Here is a 26,766-nt window from a genome sequence, read left to right as displayed (position 1 = left end):
AATTAATTTTTTGCTTTGTGAGGGCACAAGATGCTACCTGAAACAAACTCAACCGTTCAGATCAAGACTACAGCATCACTTCTTCAGCTCCAGTAGGCTTATGAAGAAGGTCTCTAGAACCACCATCTCTGGCTACATAGAAAGATAAATAGATCACAAACCCAGACAGAAGAGGAGCCGGAAGAACCTGCACAGGTACGCACTCATGCAGTCAGAGGAGTGGGTGCAACGTTAGCAGTTCTGAAAGCATGAGTCTGGTAATGCTAGAAAAACTTCACAGCTCACTATCTACGAGAATGCACCCACAAGTCATTCGACACATTTTCTCTTGGACCTGTAGTAGCTGTTCGGTAGGGTATGTAGCATACCTAGCTTCCTCACTGAACAAGAAAGATTTGTCTACAGTAGGAGTTACAATGTCTATCTAGGATAAGAGTAAGAATGCCTGGCCTTTTTTCATCTATTTTTCTTTTGCCTTTGTTGGGGTGTAGCAGTTGAATCATTATGTTGCTAGAAATGACTATGATACAGGTAAGTTACCATACCAAGTAACTCTTCTATTTAGATTAAGATAGAAGCACATTCCCCTATCTTGACACGAGAGAGGATGGATAGTTATGTAAACCCATCAGCTTACTTCAGAACTACATTTCAGATATACCCCATAGTGGTATTGGTTCATCCATGACCATATGTTTAAGTAACATAAACAAAACCTATCACCTTAAATTTCAGGTATAGCAAGATAGGTGTCAAAACAATTGCTCCTTCTAAGGTCTGAGTGTTCTAACATCCAGGGATATTAAAGCAGCCAGTTTGATTATAAGTGTTTCTTAGCTGGTGCTAAGTACCTTCTTTCTCAGGAGTTGCACTGTTATTAGAAAGATTGTTTCATTATTTAAACTAGAACCAAGCTAGAGGTAACTTAATGATATGGTAAGTTGATAACAGTAAATAATCACAGCTAATATACAATTTGATTGTAACTGGCTTATTCCTGCTCTAGAAAACAGTTGTTATTATCGTCATCATCATCCATTACTAGTCCACTGCAGAACAAAGGCCTCAGACATGTCCTTCCACTTGTATCTGTTTATGGTCTTCCTATGCCAGTCCACATCCACAAACATTCTTTTTTTGTCAATCCATCATCCCCTCTTCCTTCCCCTGCTTCTTTTGTAATCTCTATGTACCCATACTGTTATACTTAATGTCCATCTATTATTGGTCATCCTCACTGTATGTCCTACCCATGTCCATTTCTTATTCTTACGTATTGTTAGAATATTCTCTACTTTACTGTTGCTAAACTGTTATTTGCATTTATTGAATCTTAGATATATAAAAATTTCAGGTTTTCTATTGCTCTTTGACCTATTTTATTCATTTCTTTGTTTCAGAAAATGACGAGAAGCTGCGATCGTCCTTGCTGTCCGTAGACTATAGCTCTAGGTATGCACTAGGTTTATTTTTTGACGAAGGTGCTGAAATCAAGCTGAAAAATGGCAGCTCAGCTCAATACATCGCTAACGACTCGATCGTTCGTTTTGTAGCCATCGATAACAAGAAACGAGGATTAGGTAAGGGATTAGAATTGTAGAACTTATTGCTTGTTTTAAAACAGATTGAATGTTTCATTTTTTATTTTGATGTACTGTAATTTTATACAGTGAATTTTTTTATTTTCGATATTTAACTTAGCCGGTGATTATAATAGCTGCAACTCTGTTGCTCGACAGAAAAACTCTACGGAAAAATTCGCCAGCGATCGCTACACAGGTAGGGGGTGTACTCAACAGCGCCATCTGTCGTTCAGATACCCAGTACTCATTGTAAACAAAGAACTCAATTTTCTCTCTGTCGGGCTACCGGCAAGACCTACTAATTCGCTGTTGCTAACTGGATTTGTTTTCACAACTATTTGGTGAAGTACACTATTCTAGTTTTGAGCTTTCGCTATGCAGGTGTTTTATCTTCATCTTAAAACTTGAACTCGTTTTGGATAGATTTAATTATGGTGACAAAGAGAGTATGGACTTTCTTTCACTTTTAAATGGCCGACCCTTCCCTTAGACGGAAGTGTGTTTAGGCTTTTAGTAATTATCTTATCACGTTATAGATTTTCCTCTATATATTTTATATCTCTCCGCCTTTATTAGGCCTCTTCGATTAACTTTCCATTTTTTATATAACATATAAAAATAAATTTTAATGCTTTGTTTATATAGACCTTTCCTGAGAGTAGGCGGTCCTAACTTGGAAACCGAAGTTAATCAACGTTGAGCCCTTTATATCGTCTTTAGCTTTTAAAGAGCTAAGGTTTTAAAACTTTTTAAATGTAATATTTTATGAAAGAATTTCTTTGATAGTCTTCGTACTGTTTTCAAAGATGAACTAACGTTTAGTTTTTTATGCTACGCAGTTGTTGACGTTCAGGACGTTCAACATGCGCTCTATCGTTACGATAGAGAGAGAGTGTATCACGGTTTCACTTTGCAGTAAGAGTAAATCGATTCTGACCTTTTGTTCATTCTTTCTTAGCTTAAATGTTTTAAATTCTAATTTAAAGGAACTTTTTATTTGAAAAACCTTTCAGTTTTTTCCTTTAGTCAAGTAACATGTTTTTTTTGACGATATATAATTGGGCTCTTCTCTTAGGTGCGAAATCAAGAGAGAGAGAGAGAGAGAGATAGAGACGGAGGGAGAGAGAGGAGAGAAAACGTTCCGTTCAAGCGGGTAACGTTGTTCTCGTGTTACTCACGTCCCTAGTCGCTGTACGGGGAGGAAGGATAAAACGTTTTTAGGTTTTTATTCTCGTCCCCAGGCTATGTGCGGTGAGAGATTGAAAACGTAGTTATATGAACTAGTGTTTAGTCTCTTTCCCAGCCACTGATTTTTCTTTTTATCTTAAAATATGTTTTCTGTTTTTTGCTGGTATTATGAGCTTGCATTATACGACTAATTTCGCAATTACTACCTTTTAATGAAGGGTAGAATTGCGTGTTTCAGGTAGAAATTAGTGCAAAACAGAAAATCGAAGTGATAAAGTGATATGCGCAAAGTGTTACAGTGTTGCGTCCGAGGCGCAAAGTGTTACAGTGTTGCGTCCGAGGGTTCGTCTGTTCGTGCCTGTCGTTCACCTAGTCCGGGACCTCTTACAAGCTCCCAAGCCCAGGGGAGAAGTAATGTCAAACGACTTATGGGTTCGAGAGGCCTTGACCAACGAACAGACGTTTTCCCTCTATGGTATCGGGTGTATCTTACCAAGATCTCCCCTACCATAAGACGAGAGAGACGTTTTTTCTCCTCGTCATCCGAAGGCTTTTCGCATAAGAAACCTGTCACAAGGTTTCGAAGCCCTTAAGCGAAAGTCAGTCCTTTCAGGACAGGTCCAGCGTCCTGGTTACAGCCATTAGGACAGCTCTGACCCTATGCAGTCATCGGATAACTGCTCGCCGCCTAACAAAAGCGTAACACAGACTCCGAGAGTCTTTTTTTGTAGGCAAAGTGTTGCGGTCTCAGACGTTACCCTTGTCTATTACCACAACCATTTCCGTTGATCCTTAAGGGGTTGTATGGCAAAACATGCAGTATATGCTTGCCTCCCTTATGGAAGACTATTCTGCCGATTAGTCCGTTGAGTCTAGCCGTTTATCTCATCGATATCCTGGCTTTCAGCCAACCTAACGTTCCTTTGTGCTTACTGTTGACGTTGGCGTAGCTTAGTAACGTCAGTCAGGTTGTTTAGAACCACACTCGATGCGGTCTCGTGTGGTTTTTCAGCCGCATTTGGACGTTAGGCCACTGGCTGATGCTCCTGTTGACGTTCAAGACGTTCACTAACAATCGGAGTTGACTTGTTTTGACGCTGTGCGTCAACCTCCGCATTCTAGAGTTGTTTTGACTGCTCAGTCTAGGCAGTCAAAGCAGTCTCGAGTGGACGCTGTGCGCCCTCACGCACCTGTTGTGGTTGACAGTTCAGTTGTTGACAGTTCACAGACTGTCAAGCAGTTACATGACGTTGCGTTCTGGTCCGCTACTAATGCACCAGTGAGAGCTCAGCTTTTATCGGACAAGGTTCCTGTAGATGAGGAAGTTGCTGTTCTCCCTCCTACTGATATTCCCTTGAGGACTCTGTCAGATGGAGAGGAGCCTAAAGCTGCTTAGCCTCCTATGGACTTTAATTAAATCATGATGATTTTTTTAAGGATCTTCGTCCGGATCTTTTTGTAACTGCTGCTCCTCGTTCGCCTAAACGTCAGAGCTTACACTAGGCCTAGCTACTTCGAAGCCGTTGTTTTTAAGCTAGTGCTCTCTCGCTCTCCTAGAGAGCGTTACGTTGGCTAGGCGACTGGTTTTTCACCAGGAGGAGTTTGGGGGATACAGCCTTTGCTTTCCCTTCTTTTAAACTGGTTTATAGAGCGAGAGTCTGATATGACACGAGAGAAGTTCTCGGCTTGGGAGTTCATGCCTCTGCCCAGATAGACTTCTCAATTCTCGTAGACTCTCCCTGGCGCCTAGCCAGGAGACGCTCCAAGTTGTTTACAGGTCAACTTCACAGCTGTTGTCGAGCCTTTGAAGTTTTGCTGTACTATTATGTCACGCATAACAAGGCTTTCAGGGATGGTAAACGGTTCCGCCTCAGTCGCTAACCCCGTCTGTTGCCACACCTGCTCCCGTAGACCCTAAATGGGCTTTGCTGCAAGACATGCAGTCCAAGCTTGCGTCCTTGATAGAGGACTTAAATGCGGAGAAGAACCTTCTGGCCAACAACCTTCCAACCGGTCGGTTGTGCGCCCTGTTGACGCTGAGGTAACCTACTCGCGTCTGCCAGTTGAGGTGGTTCCTCCACCGATGCGACCCAGTGTGGGTTGCCAGCCGCACGTTGACGTTAAGCGACGCTCGGAGGTGGTTGTTGACGTTCAGGACGTTCAACAACCAGCAGAGGTGACTTGTTTTGACGCAGTGCGTCAACCTCAGCAACCCGGTAGGGTGTTGACTGCACAACCCAGACGGTCTAGACAGTCTCGGGTTGACGCTGTGCTTCCTCGCGCACCCATGGTTGTTGACAGTTCACAGACTGTGCAGCAGTTCCATGATATTGCGTCCGGCTCCGTCACGCATCCACCAGTGCGACCGGATTCAGCGAGCCAGACGTTGCCCACTCCGTTGCCGTTTCCTCATCAGTTTCGGATGAGGAACCCTCTGATGAGGACGTTGCTGAACAACAAGACGATCAGCCCCCAGCCCTGCTATCCATCCAGAAGATGCTGAAGAAGGAACGCTGCTCAGTCAGGCTGTGGATGAGTCTGGTAGGGACACTGTCATCCGTGGATCAATTTGTGTCACTAGGAAGACTACACCTCCGTCCTCTTCAATACCATCTAGCTTTTCACTGGAAAAAGGACAAGACGCTAGAAGCGGTCTCGATCCCGGTTTCCGAAAAGATAAAGTCTTGTCTGACTTGGTGAAAGGACAATATCAACCTAAGAGAGGGTCTTCCCCTGGCTGTTCAGACTCCCAACCACGTTCTCTTCTCGGACGCATCGGACGTAGGCTGGGGTGCGACATTAGACGGTCGGGAATGCTCGGGAATATGGAACTCGAGTCAAAGGACAATGCATTTCAACTGCAAGGAGCTACTGGCAGTACGTCTGGCCTGGAAAAGCTTCAGGTCTCTCCTTCAAGGCAAAGTGGTGGAGGTGAACTCGGACAACACCACGGCTTTGGCGTACATCTCCAAGCAAGGAGGGACCTACTCTCTGACGTTGTACGAGATCGCAAGGGACCTCCTCACCTGGTCAAAAGGTCTAAACATATCACTAGTAACGAGGTTCATCCAAGGCAACTTGAATGTCATGGCAGATTGTCTCAGTCGGAAGGGACAAATAATTCCAACAGAATGGACCCTCCACAAGGATGTATGCAAGAGACTTTGGGCCACCTGGGGCCAGCCAACCATAGATCTCTTCGCAACCTCGATGACCAAGAGGCTCCCAATATTTTGCTCACCAATCCCGGACCCAGCAGCAGTTCATATAGATGCCTTTCTCCTAGATTGGTCACATCTAGATCTATATGCATTCCCTCCGTTCAAGATTGTCAACAAGGTACTGCAGAAGTTCGCCTCTCACGAAGGGACAAGGTTGACGCTAGTTGCTCCCCTCTGGCCCGCGAGAGAATGGTTCACCGAGGTACTTCGATGGCTAGTAGACGTTCCCAGAACACTTCCCCTAAGGGTGGACCTTCTACGTCAGCCACACGTAAAGAAGGTACACCAAGGCCTCCATGCTCTTCGTCTGACTGCCTTCAGACTATCGAAAGACTCTCGAGAGCTAGAGGCTTTTCGAAGGAGGCAGCCAGAGCGATTGCTAGAGCAAGGAGAACATCCACCCATAGAGTCTACCAATCGAAGTGGGAAATCTTCCGAAACTGGTGCAAGTCAGTATCCGTATCCTCGACCAGTACCTCTGTAACTCAAATAGCGGACTTCCTCTTATATCTGAGGAAAGAACGATCTCTTTCAGCTCCCACTATCAAGGGTTACAGAAGCATGTTGGCATCAGTCTTCCGTCACAGAGGCTTAGATCTTTCCAACAATAAAGATCTACAGGACCTCCTTAAGTCTTTTGAGACCACGAAGGAGCGTCGTTTGGTTACACCTGGTTGGAATTTAGACGTGGTACTAAGATTCCTTATGTCAGACAGGTTCGAGCCGCTACAATCAGCCTCCCTGAAAGATCTCACCTTAAAGACTCTTTTCCTGGTATGCTTAGCTACAGCTAAAAGAGTCAGTGAGATTCATGCCTTCAGCAAGAACATCGGATTCTCATCTGAAACGGCTACATGTTCTCTACAACTTGGTTTTCTAGCCAAAAACGAGCTGCCTTCTCGACCTTGGCCAAAATCGTTCGATATTCCAAGCTTATAGTATGGTTGGAAATGAACTAGAAAGAGTCTTATGCCCTGTAAGAGCTCTTAAGTTCTATTTAAAACGAACTAAACCTTTACGAGGCCCGTCTGAAGCTTTATGGTGTTCAGTTAAGAAACCATCTTTGCCTATGTCAAAGAATGCTTTATCCTATTTTATCAGACTGTTTATACGAGAAGCTCATTCCCATCTGAATGAGGAAGACCAAGCTTTGCTGAAGGTAAGGACACACGAAGTTAGAGCTGTCGCAACTTCCGTGGCCTTTAAACAAAATAGATCTCTGCGAAGTATAATCGACGCAACCTATTGGAAAAGCAAGTCAGTGTTCGCGTCTTTTTATCTTAAGGATGTCCAGTCTCTTTACGAGAACTGCTACACTCTGGGACCATTCGTAGCAGCGAGTGCAGTAGTGGGGGAGGGCTCAACCACTACAATTCCCTAATTCCATAACCTTTTTAATCTTTCTCTTGAAATGTTTTTATTGTTGTTTTTGGGTTGTCCGGAAGGCTAAGAAGCCTTTCGCATCCTAGTTGATTTGGCGGGTGGTCAAAGTAATTTCTTGAGAAGCGCCTAGATTAGAGGTTTTGATGAGGTCCTGTTGTATGGGTTGCAACCCTTGATACTTCAGCTCCTAGGGGTCGCTCAGCATCCTAAGAGGATCGCGAGGCTCAGTAAGGAAGATGTACTTAAAAAGGCAGAGTAATTGTTCAAGTCGACTTCCTTACCAGGTACCTATTTATTTTGTTTAGTTATTTTGATAACTTCTAAAATGAAATAAAAATTCTTAGCTCATATGATGTAAACATATTTTGCTGGTCTCTACCCACCCCCCTGGGTGTGAATCAGCTATTATAATCACCGGCTAAGTTAAATATTGAAAAATGTTATTTTGATAATAAAATAAATTTTTGAATATACTTACCCGGTGATTATAAATTAAAGGACCCTCCCTTCCTCCCCAATAGAGACACAGTGGACCGAGGAGAAAATTGAGTTCTTTGTTTACAATGAGTACTGGGTATCTGAACAACAGATGGCGCTGTTGAGTACACCCCCTACCTGTGTAGCGATCGCTGGCGAATTTTTCCGTAGAGTTTTTCTGTCGAGCAACAGAGTTGCAGCTATTATAATCACCGGGTAAGTATATTCAAAAATTTATTTTATTATCAAAATAACATATTTTACTGTACAGAATTACACAACTGTGCCTTATTTAAATGTCTGGTATTGTATGCCCCTTTTGGACCAAGCATTGAGCATTATGGCCCAAAACTCATACAGTAAGCGAGATGTGTTCTAAGATTGGGTGCTCAAGTTCAACAAGGTTAATTTAGGCATCCAACTCATATTTCTTAACCTCCCTACATTCTATTATTTTCAATCAGCTGATCTTGCTAACATTAGTGAGCTAGTCTACATTTGTATTGAGAATTCCCATGGCTATATTTACACAGAAAAATACAGTACAGTACTTTGAAAAAGATTAATTAATTTGTATTTAGTTTTCCACTCATTCAAAATATTTTTATTTATTGTAAATCATAGTTTCTTATCTTTGAAAGTTCTTATGTTAAAAATTCTTATTTAGAGATCTTACTACTAATACTTTGATTGTACTTTTATGGGGATATCATGATTGATAAACTAAAGCACTCTTTAGGTAACCTGAAATACCATAAATACTTGATTAAAGTAAATAGATATTCTAGTTAATTCATTTCTTAATTACATTTATGTTTACCTAATACTACAGAGTTAGCCTTAGCTAAAAGCATTGGAATGGGGCTTAGAGTTCCTGTGTTAAGGTTGCCTTAACAACTGAGAGAGAGAGAGAGAGAGAGAGAGAGAGAGAGAGAGAGAGAGAGAGAGAGAGAGAGAGAGTGAGTGAGTGAGTGAGTGAGTGTGTATGTGTGTGTGTGTGTGTGTGTGTGTGTGTGTGTGTTATTCAAGTCTTTAACTACAGGTATTTATAAAATTATAATTTTTTGCTAAACTGTTTTGTTATGTTTAGTACTGTACAGTATATGCCAAACTTCTAAAATCTTATCCAAGGTACTAAAGCTTGAAAATCATTCAAAGTTATGTGTTTCATATTTTTAACATTGTTTTATTGATAAATTAAATTGATTGTAAGCCACAAAAACACTTTGGTATGAATAACAGGACACCAACAAGAATGTTATACAGTAATGTGAACCAATCAATTATTTTATGTTCTTGACATACAGTGTGCGAGGCAGCTATAGATATGTGATGATATACGATGTGTGTGTTAATTATTGATAAGTGAATGATATAAAAAGTTACTCATGCCTTGGTCTTTCCTTTTTCTCACAGCAGTGTTGATTACAGTACTGTATGCTACATTGGGCTGTCTAGATTTTTGCTATGTGGTCCATATAAATTATTGTAAGACTAGTTTATTTTTTGTCAAAGCAAAAAACTTTAGTTATTTTCAGTGTTTCGTACATGGTATCAAATACCTCCCTTCTCAGAAATTGCACTGTTATTTACTAGGAAGACTGATGGATTATTTAAACTAGAACCAATCTAGAGGTAACTTAATGATATCCCCTGATTAATGACATTGATGCAGTGATTTCTCCCAACTTCATGTACGTAGAAATTCTACTAATTTGATTTATTTTTTTCTTCCAGAAAATGGTGCTCCGTCAGTTGTTGTGCACACTTCTGTTCCATTTGGTAAAGCCTATGTGGAGGAGACAACAGAGGAAATAAAGCCAATAATTCTGAAGAAAGTTCAAGAGTTGTTCCCTGAGTGGCCAGAACCTGCTTATGTAAAGTGCCAAAAATGGAGATTCTCACAGGTATGTAAATTAATGAAAATTTTGGTTCTAGTGTTAGTGATGAAGATGAAACCTTCAAATGGTTTAATCAAGTTATTCTAAGGAATTCTTAGCCTTCTGCACATTGTAATTTTAAGTAAACAACTTGTGTATAATGGAGGGCATGAGCTATTTAGGACAGGTGCCCTTTTTGTAATTGGTATTTACTGTAGTAATGTCAACATTACTAATGTTGTAATTGATGGTAAACTTCTTGTTTGTTTTCATTGTCCACATTGAAAATTAAGTGTCGCAAAATCTGCATTATTCTCTAATGTGGGCCTGCTATTGAACAACTAGAGCTAAATGGCCTTCACCGTTTGGTGCCTTGACTTTTAGCCATTATTTCTAAGATACACTTGGCCATCCAATTTATAGGAAAATTCTTACTATTGAAAGAAAAGATTATTGTAACTACTGGAAATTCTTTGCAACACTTTCTGTGAGGAGAGGAGCCATCTGCATCTGTTGTCAGTGTTATTGTGATCAGTTGATGCGGTTGGTAATTTTATAGCTGTATAGGGACAATGAAGGATGGTAAATTTTAGGAACAGACATTTTTTATTTTAAAGCAAAGCTATAAATGGGCTAAAGAATGAAACAAACTGTAAAAAGTTCATTGTATTAATAAGAATACCCCTAATTCAGCAGATGTGCAAGCCACTTCACCAAACAGCTTTATAGAATTTTTTTTCATAGTATTTTTAAGAAAATCATATAGGAAAATTATTAAAGTCACCTATTTAAAATAAAACTTTGCAATATTAGTCATTCCATACCCCCTATTTAATGAAAAGCCATCAGTATCATGTCAAGAATCCTACTTTTGCTTGGATATTGTTTCCATAGTTTACTTACCGAGTTATTAGGGCCCTCTTAATTTGTATTAGATTCCATCTACTCACAACTATTACTTAACTCCTAGAACTTCTGAATTGTACACCTTTCTCCCCCACCCCTCTAAACTGTTATCCCTTTTACCCCCAAAGGACGTACTGGTACGTTTCACAAAACCCATCCCTTTACCCCCATGGACATACCGGTACGTCCTTGCAAATAAATGCTATAAATTTTTTTTTTTTCATATTTTTGATAATTAATTGAGAAAATTCAGGCATTTTCCAAAAGAATGAGACCAACCTGACCTCTCTATGACAAAAATTAAGGCTGTTAGAGCAATTTAAAAAAACTATACTGCAAAATGTGCTGGGAAAAAAATAATCCCCTGGGGGTTAAGGGTTGGAAATTTCCAAAGAGCCTGGGGGTAAAAGGGTTATCATTTCTTTTGGGGTTGAGGTGGCCTATTGGAAACGTCACACTTTTTGTACTGTACAGCATTTTTCTTAAGTATTCTCATGTAATGGATCATCAATACTTTTGGCCAGGGGTTATATTTTGATATCTAGGAATGAGGGAGTGAATATGAAACAATGCATACTCATTATTCATCCCTCAAAATTGCTAAAGCTCTTCATCAACATGAAAAGCTAAACAAGTGTTTGTCATCTTGTTAACAACACAAAACATACCCAACATGGAATATGTTTGCATTAGTTAGATCCAAAGCAGTTCTGGTTGTTCGTTTATCATGTAAGAAAAATATTCTTAGTTTTAAAGGTTGCTAAGTACTTGATCTGGGAGTCACATCTTCCCCCTTTTCTATGTATATACATATACCAAGGCACTTCCCCCAATTTTGGGGGGTAGCCGACATCAACAAATGAAGCAAAAATAAAAAAAATAAAAGGGGACCTCTCCTCTCTACATTCCTCCCAGCCTGACAGGACTCCACTGAGTTCAGCTGGTACTGCTAGGGTGCCACAGCCCACCTTCCCCCGTTATCCATGTAAAACTAGGAAATTTACATTTCTGAATATGCAAATTGACAAAGGCTCATGACCTGGTCAATGCCTGCAGCAGTGGTTGTATTTTAAGAATTTTGGTGATCATTCTATCCTGAGTTGTTTTAATTCCTTCATTCTTCCTTGTTTCAAATATTGTTTGCATATCTTGTCATCACCTGCTGTCTCTCATTGCAATTCATTGGATAGGAACTTATGGTTTATTAAATTTTTTCATTTCTGATCTAGATATTGATCTCTGGCACTGTTGTTCAGTCAGCTCTTTTTTTCATGTTTCATAATATATTACGTAATTCAGATTGTCCTTTGCACTCTGATCTTCCCAGACTACCATCCTTCATAGTACTAGGTATGCAGTTCATCCTGTACACAGTACTAGGTATACAGCTAATTCTATCAGTCATACCTTTTCCATCATAAGGCTCAATACTACACAGTATTCTAGGAATTTTATTCCAGCTGTGACCAGATTGTGGAATGTTCTTCCAAATTAGGCAGTTGAATAAGTGGAACATCAGAAGTTGAAACTTTTTGTAAATGATTTTCTCTTGAGCAGATTAACATAAGTCTTTTTTATAGTTTACAGAGTACTGATCTATTTTAATATTTTTACTGATCTTGAAGTATTTTATATTTTTAATTCATTGCTGTACTTATATACTGTAGTTTATTTGTTATTACTTTATTTCCTTTCCTCCCTTGGATACTTTTCCTGTTGGAGCCCTTAGGCTTGTGGCATTCTGCTTTCCCAACCAGGGTTGTAGCTTGGCTGATGATGATAATAACAATGAGGTCATTTCCCTAGCTGCATACACCGTAAAAACTGACAAGAAGTTGACCATTATTTTAATGATTTGGAACACCTAAATATGAATATTAGCCTAGTCATCTAGTGTGTCCAAAGATACAGTTTATGTTTATATACCGTAGTATGAAATATTGGGTTTCATATTCTTTACTATGAAATTAGTTGCATAAGATAGGTAATCACTTTCTAATCCATTTTGAATGGGAAAAAGTTACATCTCAGTGTAATATGATTCGAGTGCTGAATTGATTGCTTAAAAAATATTTAAGTTGCACTGATACTGTTTAGAAAATATTTAAGTTGCACTGATACTGTTTAGAAAATATTTAAGTTGCACTGATACTGTTTAGAAAATATTTAAGTTGCACTGATACTCTTTTCATGGAAAATACATGGCAGATTTTGTATTTCTTCCAGGTAACGTCAGCATATCCCGGACTGCCCGGCTGTGTATCTTTGGGTAGTGGTTTAGTTATTGGAGGTGATGGGTTTACCCATTCAAACATGGATGGTTGTATAGAGTCTGCTAAGTCTGTAGTGGATGTTGTAATTCAGTATCTGAAAAAGGGATCTTAGTGTTTCTTAGGATTTCATTAGGAAAAGCAGACTACCCCATGAATTCTGAATTCTGTTATATATGAGAGTATCTGTTGTCTTTTGCCTTCCTACACAATACATATGTAGTGATACAAGCTTTGTAGGCATATGATATTCATAAGATATTGTTTCAGTGTTTATATTAAAATTTAAAGATGCCATCTACTTTATTTAACTAAAACCTTGAAGGGCTATAAGTAGGCTGGCTTGTATACCGTATTTTAATGTTCATTTAGTAACCCTAGAATAGCCAAGGCATATCTTGTTATTTCCTTTCATAAAAGGAGTCATTATAGGTCTTTTTCTGTTTTAATAGTATTAGATTTGGGAGATTTGTTGAATAGTCTTTTCCATGGATTCTGTTCTAATGGGTAGAGGATAAGACACTGAAATGGAAATAATAGTAATTTCTGAAATAGATATATTTGTCTAATCTGGAAGAATAAGTGTAACCCAAGATAATCAAACTGCACAAACTCTTTTATCATCCAGAGAAAGAATGTGTCAGGTGCTGCCAGCTCTCATGTAAACTGCAAAGTGTTTATGAAGCTCATAGCCCCACCGTCACCCCCACCCCCAGCAGCAGGGTTCTAGATTTGTGTGTGGTTCCACCTCAATAGCTCAGCTTTCTGAAGTACTGTATTCTATTTTAATGTGTCAATAACTTGTGGTATAGTTTGCAACAGAGAGAATTGAAATTAACAACTAGACACAGTTGAATAGATAGCTACTTTCCAAATTGGTGAGCAGAGGTAGGGAAAAATAGAAAGGTGCAGGAGGAAGAAGGTAGTATAGATACTATGAATGAGATGGAGTGGACCCGTGATGAGAAAGGATACGGAATAGTAAGTCATAGGAGTTGTAGGTCTGTAAGTAGCAAAATGAAGAGCTGCATGAGCTGATCTCCCCAGCCCAAGCGGCAAGCCATATTGCCCAAATTCCATACATTTATCCATCCAAGAAATCATGAAGGATAAGGGAACATATGAAGACAAAAGCTAATGAGAATTCAAGCATAAATTCACAGGACAGAGAAAAGATGGGAGAACTAATTTCACATCAAACTTTATCACAATAATGACGCTGGTGATGCTAGTGTTTAAGTAATATCTAAATGGCTGTAACAGTCTGGTATCCAAACTGAAATTCTAGTAAAAAAAATAATTTTTTCCTTTTGATGTTTTGCACTTTTTTTCCATCACCATTACTATGATTGTGAATAATGTTATTCTTTAATGTTACAGGTTATGCATTATAAGAAAAATATCTTTTAATGAATGGAGGCTAAATTGTTTTAATATAAAAGTAATTTATTATTTAAACCCATCACTCATAAAATACATGGTATTTGTATGATTGATGTGGATGATATGACCTCAAACTACAGGCATAAACCAATTTATTTTCATTTGTAGAAGAAAACAACATTTAGCCTCTATACTTTTTCTCATAACTTTAAGTGCAGTGTATATCTCAATTCAGAATTGCCTTCTGATTTAATCATTGGTTTATTATTATAAACGTCAGTATACTTTTGCTCTCTTTTGTATCTTATTAGAATATTTGTAGAATGTAGATTAATTCAAGCCTCTGGTAGTCAAGTATATGTAAATTATTTGTTTTTATTTTTATTTAAAATTTAGATTCTCATTCCTTTACCTAGTGCCTTTTTGTGAAACTAGAACTTGTTTGATTCATAGAGTAGCTATATGTTTTTAAGCCATTAAATATACATCAAGACAACAGTGTTGTTAGATATGTGACTTGTCTGTTTTCATCTTTTCCATTAGTGTGCCTTAATGCTTAAGACTTCATTCAGAAAGGCGGGGGGGGGGGGGGGGGGGGGGGGCAGGAATAGATTGAAGCTTGATTTTAAAAAGCATTGCTGCCATTGAGATTGTTCTAATAGAGACACTGGATAGAATTGTCTTATTGGAATTGCATGTAATTCTACTCCCAACTCAAAACCAGCAATAGCCATTTTCTTTTACAAGGCTTGGCTCTAAAGACATCAGTCACTGCCCTATGTTAACCCTAACTACCAAATATTGTGCTTCTTCACCCCCTAGCTGTACTCTTTTTTTTACCCTTCTACCTCACAGTGAAGCACTAGCAAAGTCTGCTTGGATATCTGTCTTCCTTAGAACATCTAGTTCCACACAGGAGGTTACACCTTCGTTCCTTGCATTGGAATTTAAAGACCAGTTGGAGACAGAGGTCCGATACTCCACATGTACTTGTCATGGTGACAGGAAGTTTGAGAGTACCTGTCCTAGTGGTTGCAGGAGAAATACCTGTTTGCAGGTTCCTCCTTATAGGTCCTTTCCTCAGAGCCTATTTTTTTTCAGATGCATTTAGAGAAGGGTGGAGAGCACACATTCTAACTCGCTTCACATCAAGTCTGTAGACAGAGGAAGTAGGCAAAAGATCTGTAAACATATTGGAACTGAAGGCACCGTACCTGGCTTTAAGCCATTTCCAAGTCATAGTAAGGGGTCACTCAGTTGTGTTGATGAGCAACAACACGACTGTAGTGGACCATGTCAACAAGAAGGGTAGGCCAGTTAGTAGTGAAAATGCACTCCTGATCAGAGGACAATGCAGTATTCCAGGAAAACAGAACGTGATCATGGGATGCAAGGATCCTTAGGTCTGCTCTCCTTACCCAGCCAGTTGGGCAAGTGGGATTTCCTCTCTCCTAAGGATGACTCCCCTACCAATGGACGAAGGTGCGTATTTGTGTAGGAACAAATCACAAATTTTGAAATTAATTTGTATTTTATCTAGTTTTACAAAGCCAAGTCCTTTAAGTTTCACTTCCCATTGCATCCACCCCACAAGTTTCAGGCAAAATGGAAATGAAGGCTCTGAGTGCTAGAGACGCATGCCACTAGTGACTATTGGGTTATGGCTGCCAGAACCTTGATAATTCTTCACTGGCCATTTTCAGCTATTACCAGAATTTTACTCCTACTAAAGAACTTAGGTTTGTATAGCTAGGAAAAATACAAATTACTTTTAAAATTGGTGATGTTTCTTCCATCATTTTGGTATCCAGCCTATTTTAACTTTGACTTCATAGCACAATTACAATGTTTTCCTACAATTAAACCTTGCTGATGAATGTTCTGACCAGCCACCAAAGTGCATACATCCATTGCCAACTGCCTAGCACTGCTGAATCATATATTATTGTCAGTAACCTCTGGGTACCCATTTTTCCACGGGACCAAACCATGTAGAAATACTTTGATTCATGCTTTTACCCAGAGGGTTTTATTGCTGTCAGTGCACCTCAATAAGTTGACTGTAGGCAGTACTAACAGCATACACAATAAGTTGACTGTAGGCAGTACTAACAGCATACACAATAAGTTGACTGTAGGCATTACTAACAGCATACACAATAAGTTGACTGTAGGCATTACTAACAGCATACACAATAAGTTGACTGTAGGCAGTACTAACAGCATACACAATAAGTTGACTGTAGGCATTACTAACAGCATACACAATAAGTTGACTGTAGGCATTACTGACAGCATACACAATAAGTTGACTGTAGGCAGTACTGACAGCATACACAATAAGTTGACTGTAGGCATTACTGACAGCATACACAATAAGTTGACTGTAGGCATTACTGACAGCATACACAATAAGTTGACTGTAGGCATTACTAACAGCATACACAATAAGTTGACTGTAGGCATTACTGACAGCATACACAATAAGTTGACTGTAGGCAGTACTGACAGCATACACAATAAGTTGACTGTAGGCATTACTGACAGCATACACAATAAGTTGACTGTAGGCAGTACTGACAGCATACACAATAAGTTGACTGTAGGCATTACTGACAGCATACACAATAAGTTGACTGTAGGCAGTACTGACAGCATACACAATAAGTTGACTGTAGGCATTACTGACAGCATACACAATAAGTTGACTGTAGGCATTACTGACAGCATACACAATAAGTTGACTGTAGGCATTACTAACAGCATACACAATAAGTTGACTGTAGGCATTACTAACAGCATACACAATAAGTTGACTGTAGGCAGTACTAACAGCATACACAATAAGTTGACTGTAGGCATTACTAACAGCATACACAATAAGTTGACTGTAGGCAGTACTAACAGCATACACAATAAGTTGACTGTAGGCATTACTAACAGCATACACAATAAGTTGACTGTAGGCAGTACTAACAGCATACACAATAAGTTGACTGTAGGCATTACTGACAGCATACACAATAAGTTGACTGTAGGCATTACTAACAGCATACACAATAAGTTGACTGTAGGCATTACTGACAGCATACACAATAAGTTGACTGTAGGCAGTACTAACAGCATACACAATAAGTTGACTGTAGGCATTACTAACAGCATACACAATAAGTTGACTGTAGGCAGTACTGACAGCATACACAATAAGTTGACTGTAGGCAGTACTAACAGCATACACAATAAGTTGACTGTAGGCAGTACTAACAGCATACACAATAAGTTGACTGTAGGCATTACTAACAGCATACACAATAAGTTGACTGTAGGCATTACTAGCAGCACAACATCGTAAGTTCACTGTAGGCATTACTGGCAGCAAAACATAATAAGTTTACTGTAGGCATTACTGATAGCTCACCACAATAAGTTCACAGTAGGCATTACTAGCAGCACACCATAAAAAGTTCACTGTAGGCATTATTGACAGCACACCATAATAAGTTCACTGTAGACATTATTGACAGCACACCATAATAAGTTCACCGTAGGCATTACTGACAGCACCACAATAAGTTCACCATAGGCATTACTGACAGCACACCATAATAAGTTCACCGTAGGCATTACTGACAGCACCACAATAAGTTCTCTGTAGGCATTACTGACAGCACACCACAATAAGTTCACCATAGGCATTACTGACAGCACACCATAATAAGTTCACTGTAGGCCTTACTGACAGTACACCATAACAAGTTGACTGTCGGCATTACCGGCAGTACACCATAAAAAGTTCACTGTCGGCATTACTGACAGCACGCCATAATAAGTTCACTGTAAGCATTACTTACAGGTCTTTGCAGTCTCCTTCCTGCCCCCTAATGCACTCACTTTATAGCTTTCAACTATACTTCCATTCTCCCAATTCTTCATGCAACTTTGGTGCTTATCCCCAGTTGCATATGGCCACTGAATGGCCTCCTATGTCCCAGGGCTAGGCCATTTGTCCAAAATTCATAAATCCAGTCCATTATTTTCATCTTAACAATGCTTTTCCATCACATACACTACATCAACACTTCATTTCAGCCACTTTAACCTTATTTCTTTCATTTGTGAAGGACAGTAATGATATACAGGGCTTTCATAAGCCAGATGGTTTATTAAGCAAGATAGTGCCATGCAGGCTACACTGTATGAAAAGTAACATTGTTCAGCCAAAAGGTTATTGAGAAAAAATCGGTAGGCTAATGCGCGGCTGATACATATATTCCATGGAGCAATTGTATAAGCAATGACATACAATCAAGGCGAAGATTTTCATGTTTTCTAAGTGCTCTGAAAATTAATACAGAATACACTGTGTGATATATTAAATACCTAAGAATGTATACAGTGGCAATGCTGAATAGCAGGGGTGTCCCTTTTAAAATACCACTCAGGGCCTCCAAGGCAGGGTCAGAAAAAACTACTGTAAGTATACATTTAAAATTATCATGTTATTTTTAAAGTATATATAAAACCAACCTCAATAGCATTTTTCAAAGTACAAAAATACACTTAAAGTAAGGGATTTATTTTCATTGGTATCCCCTCCCCTCCAGCTAATTGGTCTGCTCTAGCCTCGTACTAGAGTAAGTGGAAAGGGGGGCCTCTTTACTAACTCAGGCCCCTGGCCTGAAATCTCTAGCTACGCCCCTGAATTTTTATGTCAAACATACAGTAGTGCATCGGGTTTCCTTGTGTGATAGGACCAGATAAACAGCCCTTAAAGTAACAATATACAGTATTGTACAATTTTCAATATTTAACTTAGCCGGTGATTATATAAGCTGCAGCTCTGCTGCTCGACAGAAAACTCTACGTTAAAAATCCGCCAGCGATCGCTATGCAGGTAGGGGGTGTACTTCAACAGCGCCATCTGTCGTGCAGGTACTCAGTACTCAATGTAAACAAAGAACTCAATTTTCTCTCTGTCGTGCCACCGGCAAGACCTACTAATTCGCTGTTGCTAACTGGATTGGTTTTCACAACTTTTTGGTGAAGTACACGTTTCTAGTTTTGAGCTTTCGCTTTGCAGGCTTTATCTTCAATAAATCCTTGCATTCTTTTGTTGATATCGGATTATTTGTTGATGACTTTGGATAGTTTTTGAATTCCCCTTTGACCAATTCAAAATGGCTGACCTTTCTCAAGTCCCTAAATTCAGGAAGTGTAATGCTAGGGACTGTTCAAGGCGTCTTCCGAAGGCCTCTATCGATCCTCACACCGTTTGTTCCAATTGTCGGGATAAAACCTGTCAATTGGAAGATCGATGTGAGGAATGCGTTGGGCTTTCGGAATTCGATTTTATCGAATTCCAGAAATATACACGTAGGCTAGAGAGAGATAGAGTCAGGAGAAGTTCATCTCGCTCCGTTGAATTTTCCTCTCCTCATGCCCCACAACCTATTCCTTCCCCTGTAGTGGTTGCTCCTTATCCCCCTTCTGGCACTCAAGAACCTTCGATGGCAGATATGATGCGTGCCATCCAAGCTCTGGGTGAGAGAGTCGAGTCCTTGGCTAGTGACCGTAACCAGCTCATGGCGGACGTCAAGGAGCTGAAGTGTAAGAGTGCAGTGGGTAGTGATAAAGTGAGTGATAGTGTTGTGGATAGTGTTGCGCTTGAGGGTTCGTCTGTTCGTGCCTGTCGTCCTCCTAGTCCGGGACCTCTTGCAAGCTCCCAAGTCCAGGGGAGAAGCAATGTCGTACGACCAAAGGGTTCGAGAGGCTTTAATCAGCGAACAGACGTTCCCTCCGTGGTTTCGGGCGTATCTACCCAAGATCGCCCCACCCACACAGAGACGAGAGAGCCCATTTATTCCTCGTCTGCGGAAGAGGTTTCTCGTAAGAAACCATGGACCAAGGTCTCGCGGCCTCTTAAGCGCAAGTCGGTCCCTTCCGCGCAAGTCCAACGGCCCAGTTGTAGCCACTGGGTCAGTTCGGACTCGCTGCAGTCTTCCGACGACTGCTCACCTCCTAAGAGAGGCAAAGCGGTACCGCCTCAGGCAGTCACACCGTCTGTCGCCGCACCTGCTCCTGTAGACCCTAAGTGGTCTTTGCTGCAGACCATGCAGTATCAGTTAACGTCACTGATGCAGGACTTTCGTGCGGAGAAGGTTGATGCTGAACCAACCTCTTGCCTACAACCAACCACGGTTGTGCGTCCTGTGGACGCTGAGGCGACCTTCTTCCGCACTCCAGCTGAGAGAGTCCCGCCACCCATGCGTTCCAGTGTACCCTGCCAGCCGCATGTTGACGTTCAGCGACGCACGGAACCTTCCGTTGACGTTCGCGAGGTACAACAACAGTCTAAGTTGTTTTGTTTTGACGCGGTGCGTCAACCTCCGCAACCCAGTGTGGTTGCCTCTGCTCGCCCACATCAGACTAGACAGTCTGGAGTAGACGCTATGCGTCCCCGCGCTGCTATGGTTGTTGCCAGTTCACAGACTGGGCAACAGTTCCATGACGTTGCGTCCGGTTCAGTCCTACTCCTTTGCCGCTTCCTCCTCAATTCTCGGATGATGGACTCTCTGATGATGACGATGCGGCACACGTTGATGAACCACATACGGACCTTGACGAACCCAAGACCACGCAACCCTCTTTGGACTTTAGAAAAGTTCTTGCTCTGTTCAAAGAGATGTATCCGGACCAGTTTGTGTCTGTGGCTCCACGCTCTCCTCCGTCAGAGTTTGCTTTAGGTACGCAGTCATCCTCGCCTGCCTTTACGAAACTCGTCCTCGTACGCTCGTCCAAGAGAGCTTTACGAGTTTTAGGAGATTGGATGCAGTCCAAAAAGAGCCTAGGGAAGACAGCCTTTACGTTTCCCCCTGCGAAACTCTCTTCCAGATCGAGCGTCTGGTATGCCACGGGAGAAGTTCTCGGCTTGGGAGTTCCTGCCTCTGCCCAGGGCGACTTCTCAAGTCTGGTAGACTCTCCCCGCAGGCTAGCCATGAGACGCTCTAAGATATGCTGGTCTCCTTCGGACCTAGACCATCTGTTGAAAGGAGTTTTTAGAGCCTTAGAGGTCTTTAACTTTTTGGACTGGTGTCTGGGAGCTTTGAGCAGGAAGATCTCCCCTTCTGACAAGGAATCTTCCTTGCTCATAATGTCCTGCATGGACAAGGCCATACGTGACGGATCTAGTGAGCTTGCGGCTTCGTTCGTATCCGGGGTCCTCAAGAAACGTGAGAACCTTTGCTCTTTCCTGTCAGCTGGAGTGACACCGTGTCAAAGATCAGAACTTCTGTTTGCTCCTCTCTCAAAGTGCCTTTTTCCAGAGGACTTGATTAAGGAGATTGCTGCTTCTTTGATTCAGAAGGACACCCATGACCTGGTTGCGTCCTCTGCCCGCAAAGCCACCCCTTTGCCTACCTTGTCAAGACCCAGGATGGACACTCCAGCGTCCAGATTCATTCCGCCCTTTCGTGGCAGAGCCTCCAGCAGAGGAGGTGCTCGTGCCGAAGGGAGACGTGGGAAGAAGAAAGGTACCAAGTCCTTTAAAGGCAGAGTCTGACTGCCACCTTCTTCAGACAGCAGTGGGAGCCAGACTCAAGAACTTCTGGCAGACCTGGGAGAAGAGAGGCGCAGATGCACAATCTGTGAAGTTGCTCAGAGAGGGGTACAAGATCCCGTTTGTACGAAAACCCCCTCTAGCAACGTCTCCCATCGATCTCTCTCCCAGGTACAGAGAGGAAGACAAGAGACGAGCATTGAAGCAGGAGGTGTCTCTCTTGCTAGAAAAGGGAGCGGTAGTCAAAGTCCTGGACCATCAATCCCCGGGCTTCTACAACCGTCTCTTCTTAGTGGTAAAGAAGACAGGAGGGTGGAGGCCGGTGCTAGATGTCAGTGCGCTGAATGTCTTTGTCACAAAGCAGACGTTCGCCATGGAGACCACAAAGTCCGTTCTAGCAGCGGTCAGAAAGGAAGACTGGATGGTCTCTTTAGACCTAAGGGACGCATACTTTCACGTCCCCATCCACCCAGACTCCCAACCTTTTCTGAGATTCGTTTACGAAAAGGTTGTCTACCAGTTTCAAGCCCTGTGCTTTGGCCTAAGCACAGCTCCTCTTGTGTTTACGAGGCTGATGAGGAATATAGCCAAATTCCTTCATTTAGCAGACATCAGAGCCTCCCTCTATTTGGACGACTGGCTTCTAAGAGCTTCTTCCAGTCGTCGCTGTCTGAAGGATCTAAAGTGGACTCTAGATCTGACCAAGGAATTGGGTCTCCTGGTCAATATGGAAAAGTCTCAACTGGTCCCATCCCAAACTATTGTGTATTTAGGGATGGAGATTCACAGTCAAGCTTTTCGGGCTTTTCCGTCGGCCCCCAGAACAAGTCAAGCCCAGGTATGCATCCAGAACATGCTGAAGAAGGAACGATGTTCAGTCAGGCAGTGGATGAGTCTGATAGGGACACTATCATCCCTGGAACAGTTCGTTTCGTTAGGAAGACTACACCTCCGTCCCCTTCAATATCACCTAGCTGTTTACTGGAAAAAGGACAAGACGCTAGAAGCGGTCTCGATCCCCATTTCCGAGAAGATGAAGTCTTGCCTGACTTGGTGGAAGGACAGTATCAGCCTCAGAGAGGGTCTGCCCCTGGCTGTTCAGACTCCCAACCACGTTCTCTTCTCGGACGCATCGGACACGGGCTGGGGCGCGACATTAGACGGTCGGGAATGCTCGGGAACTTGGAACTCGAGTCAAAGAACGTTGCATATCAACTGCAAGGAGCTACTGGCAGTTCATCTGGCCTTGAAAAGCTTCAAGTCCCTCCTTCAAGGCAAAGTGGTGGAGGTGAACTCGGACAACACCACGGCTTTGGCGTACATCTCCAAGCAAGGAGGGACCCACTCTATGACGTTGTACGAGATCGCAAGGGACCTCCTCACCTGGTCAAAAGATCTAAACCTTTCTCTAGTAACGAGGTTCATCCAAGGCAACTTGAATGTCATGGCAGATTGCCTCAGTCGGAAGGGACAAATCATTCCAACAGAATGGACCCTACACAAGGATGTGTGCAAGAGACTGTGGGCCACATGGGGCCAGCCTACCATAGATCTCTTCGCAACCTCGATGACCAAGAGGCTCCCAATATATTGCTCACCAATCCCGGACCCAGCAGCAGTTCATATAGATGCCTTTCTACTGGATTGGTCTAGACCTATATGCATTCCCCCCGTTCAAGATTGTCAACAAGGTACTGCAGAAGTTCGCCTCTCACGAAGGGACAAGGTTGACGTTAGTTGCTCCCCTCTGGCCCGCGAGAGAATGGTTCACCGAGGTACTTCAATGGCTAGTGGACGTTCCCAGAACTCTTCCTCTAAGGGTGGACCTTCTACGTCAGCCACACGTAAAGAAGGTACACCAAGGCCTCCACGCTCTTCGTCTGACTGCCTTCAGACTATCGAAAGACTCTCGAGAGCTAGAGGCTTTTCGAAGGAGGCAGCCAGGGCGATTGCTAGAGCAAGGAGGACATCCACTCTTAGAGTCTACCAGTCGAAGTGGGAAGTCTTCCGAAACTGGTGCAAGTCAGTATCAGTATCCTCGACCAGTACCTCTGTAACTCAAATAGCTGACTTCCTTTTATACCTGAGGAAAGAAAGATCTCTTTCAGCTCCCACTATCAAGGGTAACAGAAGCATGTTGGCATCAGTCTTCCGTCACAGAGGCTTAGATCTTTCCAACAACAAAGATCTACAGGACCTCCTTAAGTCTTTTGAGACCACGAAGGAGCGTCGTTTGGCTACACCTGGTTGGAATTTAGACGTGGTACTAAGATTCCTTATGTCAGAAAGGTTCGAGCCACTACAATCAGCCTCCTTTAAAGATCTCACTTTAAAGACTCTTTTCCTGGTTTGCTTAGCCACAGCTAAAAGAGTCAGTGAGATTCACGCCTTCAGCAGGAACATCGGATTTTCATCTGAAACGGCTACATGTTCTTTACAGCTTGGTTTTCTAGCCAAAAACGAGCTACCTTCTCGTCCTTGGCCGAAATCGTTCGATATTCCAAGCCTATCAAATATGGTTGGAAATGAACTAGAAAGAGTCTTATGCCCTGTTAGAGCTCTTAAGTTCTATTTAAGACGAACTAAACCTTTACGAGGACAGTCAGAAGCTTTATGGTGTTCTGTTAAGAAACCATCTTTGCCTATGTCAAAGAATGCCTTATCCTATTTTATCAGACTGTTAATACGAGAAGCTCATTCCCATCTGAGTGAGGAAGACCAAGCTTTGCTGAAGGTAAGGACACATGAAGTTAGAGCTGTCGCAACTTCAGTGGCCTTTAAACAAAATAGATCTCTGCAAAGTATAATGGACGCAACCTATTGGAGAAGCAAGTCAGTGTTCGCGTCTTTTTATCTTAAAGATGTCCAGTCTCTTTACGAGAACTGCTACACCCTGGGACCATTCGTAGCAGCGAGTGCAGTAGTGGGTGAGGGCTCAACCACTACATTCCCCTAATTCCATAACCTTTTTAATCTTTCTCTTGAAATGTTTTTATTGTTGTTTTTGGGTTGTCCGGAAGGCTAAGAAGCCTTTCGCATCCTGGTTGATTTGGCGGGTGGTCAAATTCTTTTCTTGAGAAGCGCCTAGATTAGAGGTTTTGATGAGGTCCTGTAGTATTGGTTGCAACCCTTGATACTTCAGCTCCTAGGGGTCGCTCAGCATCCTAAGAGGATCGCGAGGCTCCGTAAGGAAGACGTACTTAAAAAGGCAGAGTAATTGTTCAAGTCGACTTCCTTACCAGGTACTTATTTATTTTATGTTTGTTATTTTGATAACTGCTAAAATGAAATAAAAAATCCTTAGCTCATAATAATGTAAACATTTATTGCTGGTCTCTACCCAACCCCCTGGGTGTGAATCAGCTTATATAATCATCGGCTAAGTTAAATATTGAAAAATGTTATTTTTATAATAAAATAAATTTTTGAATATACTTACCCGGTGATTATATATTAAAGGACCCTCCCTTCCTCCCCAATAGAGACGCAGTGGACCGAGGAGAAAATTGAGTTCTTTGTTTACATTGAGTACTGAGTACCTGCACGACAGATGGCGCTGTTGAAGTACACCCCCTACCTGCATAGCGATCGCTGGCGGATTTTTAACGTAGAGTTTTCTGTCGAGCAGCAGAGCTGCAGCTTATATAATCACCGGGTAAGTATATTCAAAAATTTATTTTATTATGAAAATAACATTTTTCATACTTTCATAATGGAGGGTTAGCTCAACAAGACTAATGCAGTCTCACTTTGCCCTTTACATATAATAAAATTATCGTTTATCATTCTTGCTTTTAGCTTTCTGTGACTCGCCCCTTCCCTCATCCATTATGGACTACTTACTCCAGGATACTTTGACAAATTTCTGTATTCCAGAAGATAAGTAGTACAGTATTCTTTATTTATGCCCTACACCGCTTTGTTCGACTTTCGTAATCCAGGAAGAAACGTGAAGTTAATAGCAATTATTTATTCATACCAAGTGATACTATCCTTTTACCCGGGGCGTGAGCCAATTCCTCACAACTGCTGTAGCCTAACAAGTGTGTGTATTTGGCTACCATACAGTGGGATGACAAAAGTGGTTACCATGATCATAAATTACAATGGTAAGACCAGCACGGTCTTTTAACCTGTAGAAATATCCTCATTACGCATCATTAGGCTTATAGCATGCTGCTTTTCCAACTAGGGTTGTGGCTTAGCTAGTAATAATAATAATAATATCATCTTTCATGTTTTGTTTTTAGAGACCAAGCAATTTTTTTATTATGTAGGTACTGTATGATGGTTTCTTCGGATATGTTTATATGGTCCTCTCTTTTTTTTTTTTTTTTTTTTTTTTTTTTAAAGTTGAAAAGATCTAAGTGTGTCCCAGACGTGGACTAAATTACATGCAAGTAAGCATATGAAATTAGGACCAGACTAGTTTTATTAAGCAACTTCATGTGTATTTATTCATTGGTAGATTGATTTGATGCCTTATATATTGACTAGAAAATGGATTTTTGGCATAGGAAAAACCTATTTTTGGGTGAGATAGCCATGTCGTCCTGATGGAAGTTCCTCCGGGATATTACTTCTTGCAGAAATATACCAAGTAGAAATCTGCCTTTGAAGAAATTCCATCAGAACGATATGGCTTGAGCCCAAAAATACTAATGGCAGAACTAAATTATATAGAATGGATATGCGAAGCTCTACACCAGGCCTATTTTTTGTAGAGTGGTATACACTTATAAAGCAAAAAAGAAATGCAAGAAAACATATTCTTAGCTTTAAGAAGTCTAGAAATAAAGAAGAAACAAGATTAAACATCGATAGTTAAAAGATGTCACACAAACTCATATATTTGGGGAACCTGTTAACCTGTTTATATTCTAGTTTACCCAGGTCATCTCTTTGGCCTCTAGCTTCACT

At 41.3% G+C, this 26,766-nt stretch overlaps 2 protein-coding genes across 5 annotated transcripts in view; one reads left to right on the top strand and one right to left on the bottom strand.

The window, feature by feature from the left end:
* Positions 1 to 13,205, top strand: part of LOC137657087 (renalase-like) — a 42,639-nt gene extending 29,434 nt beyond the window's left edge. For all 4 annotated transcript variants that reach the window (XM_068391454.1, XM_068391451.1, XM_068391452.1 and 1 more), the window contains exons 6-8: positions 1,401 to 1,580; positions 9,590 to 9,759; positions 12,865 to 13,205. In XM_068391454.1, coding sequence (XP_068247555.1) covers positions 1,401 to 1,580; positions 9,590 to 9,759; positions 12,865 to 13,023 — 509 coding nt within the window. In that variant the 3' untranslated portion in view covers positions 13,024 to 13,205. The remainder of the gene's footprint in view (positions 1 to 1,400; positions 1,581 to 9,589; positions 9,760 to 12,864) is intronic.
* A 3,124-nt stretch (positions 13,206 to 16,329) lies between these two features.
* On the bottom strand, positions 16,330 to 17,658 carry LOC137657316 (streptococcal hemagglutinin-like). The gene has a single exon (XM_068391649.1). It carries the CDS (start codon positions 17,656 to 17,658, stop codon positions 16,330 to 16,332), a length of 1,329 nt encoding a protein of 442 aa, XP_068247750.1.
* Between the last annotated feature and the right edge of the window lie 9,108 nt (positions 17,659 to 26,766).

The sequence above is a fragment of the Palaemon carinicauda genome, chromosome 18 (assembly GCF_036898095.1).
Source record: "Palaemon carinicauda isolate YSFRI2023 chromosome 18, ASM3689809v2, whole genome shotgun sequence".
Taxonomy (NCBI): domain Eukaryota; kingdom Metazoa; phylum Arthropoda; class Malacostraca; order Decapoda; family Palaemonidae; genus Palaemon; species Palaemon carinicauda.
The sequence above is the reverse complement of the archived record's forward strand: the minus strand, read 5'-3'. Positions and strand labels throughout refer to the sequence as shown.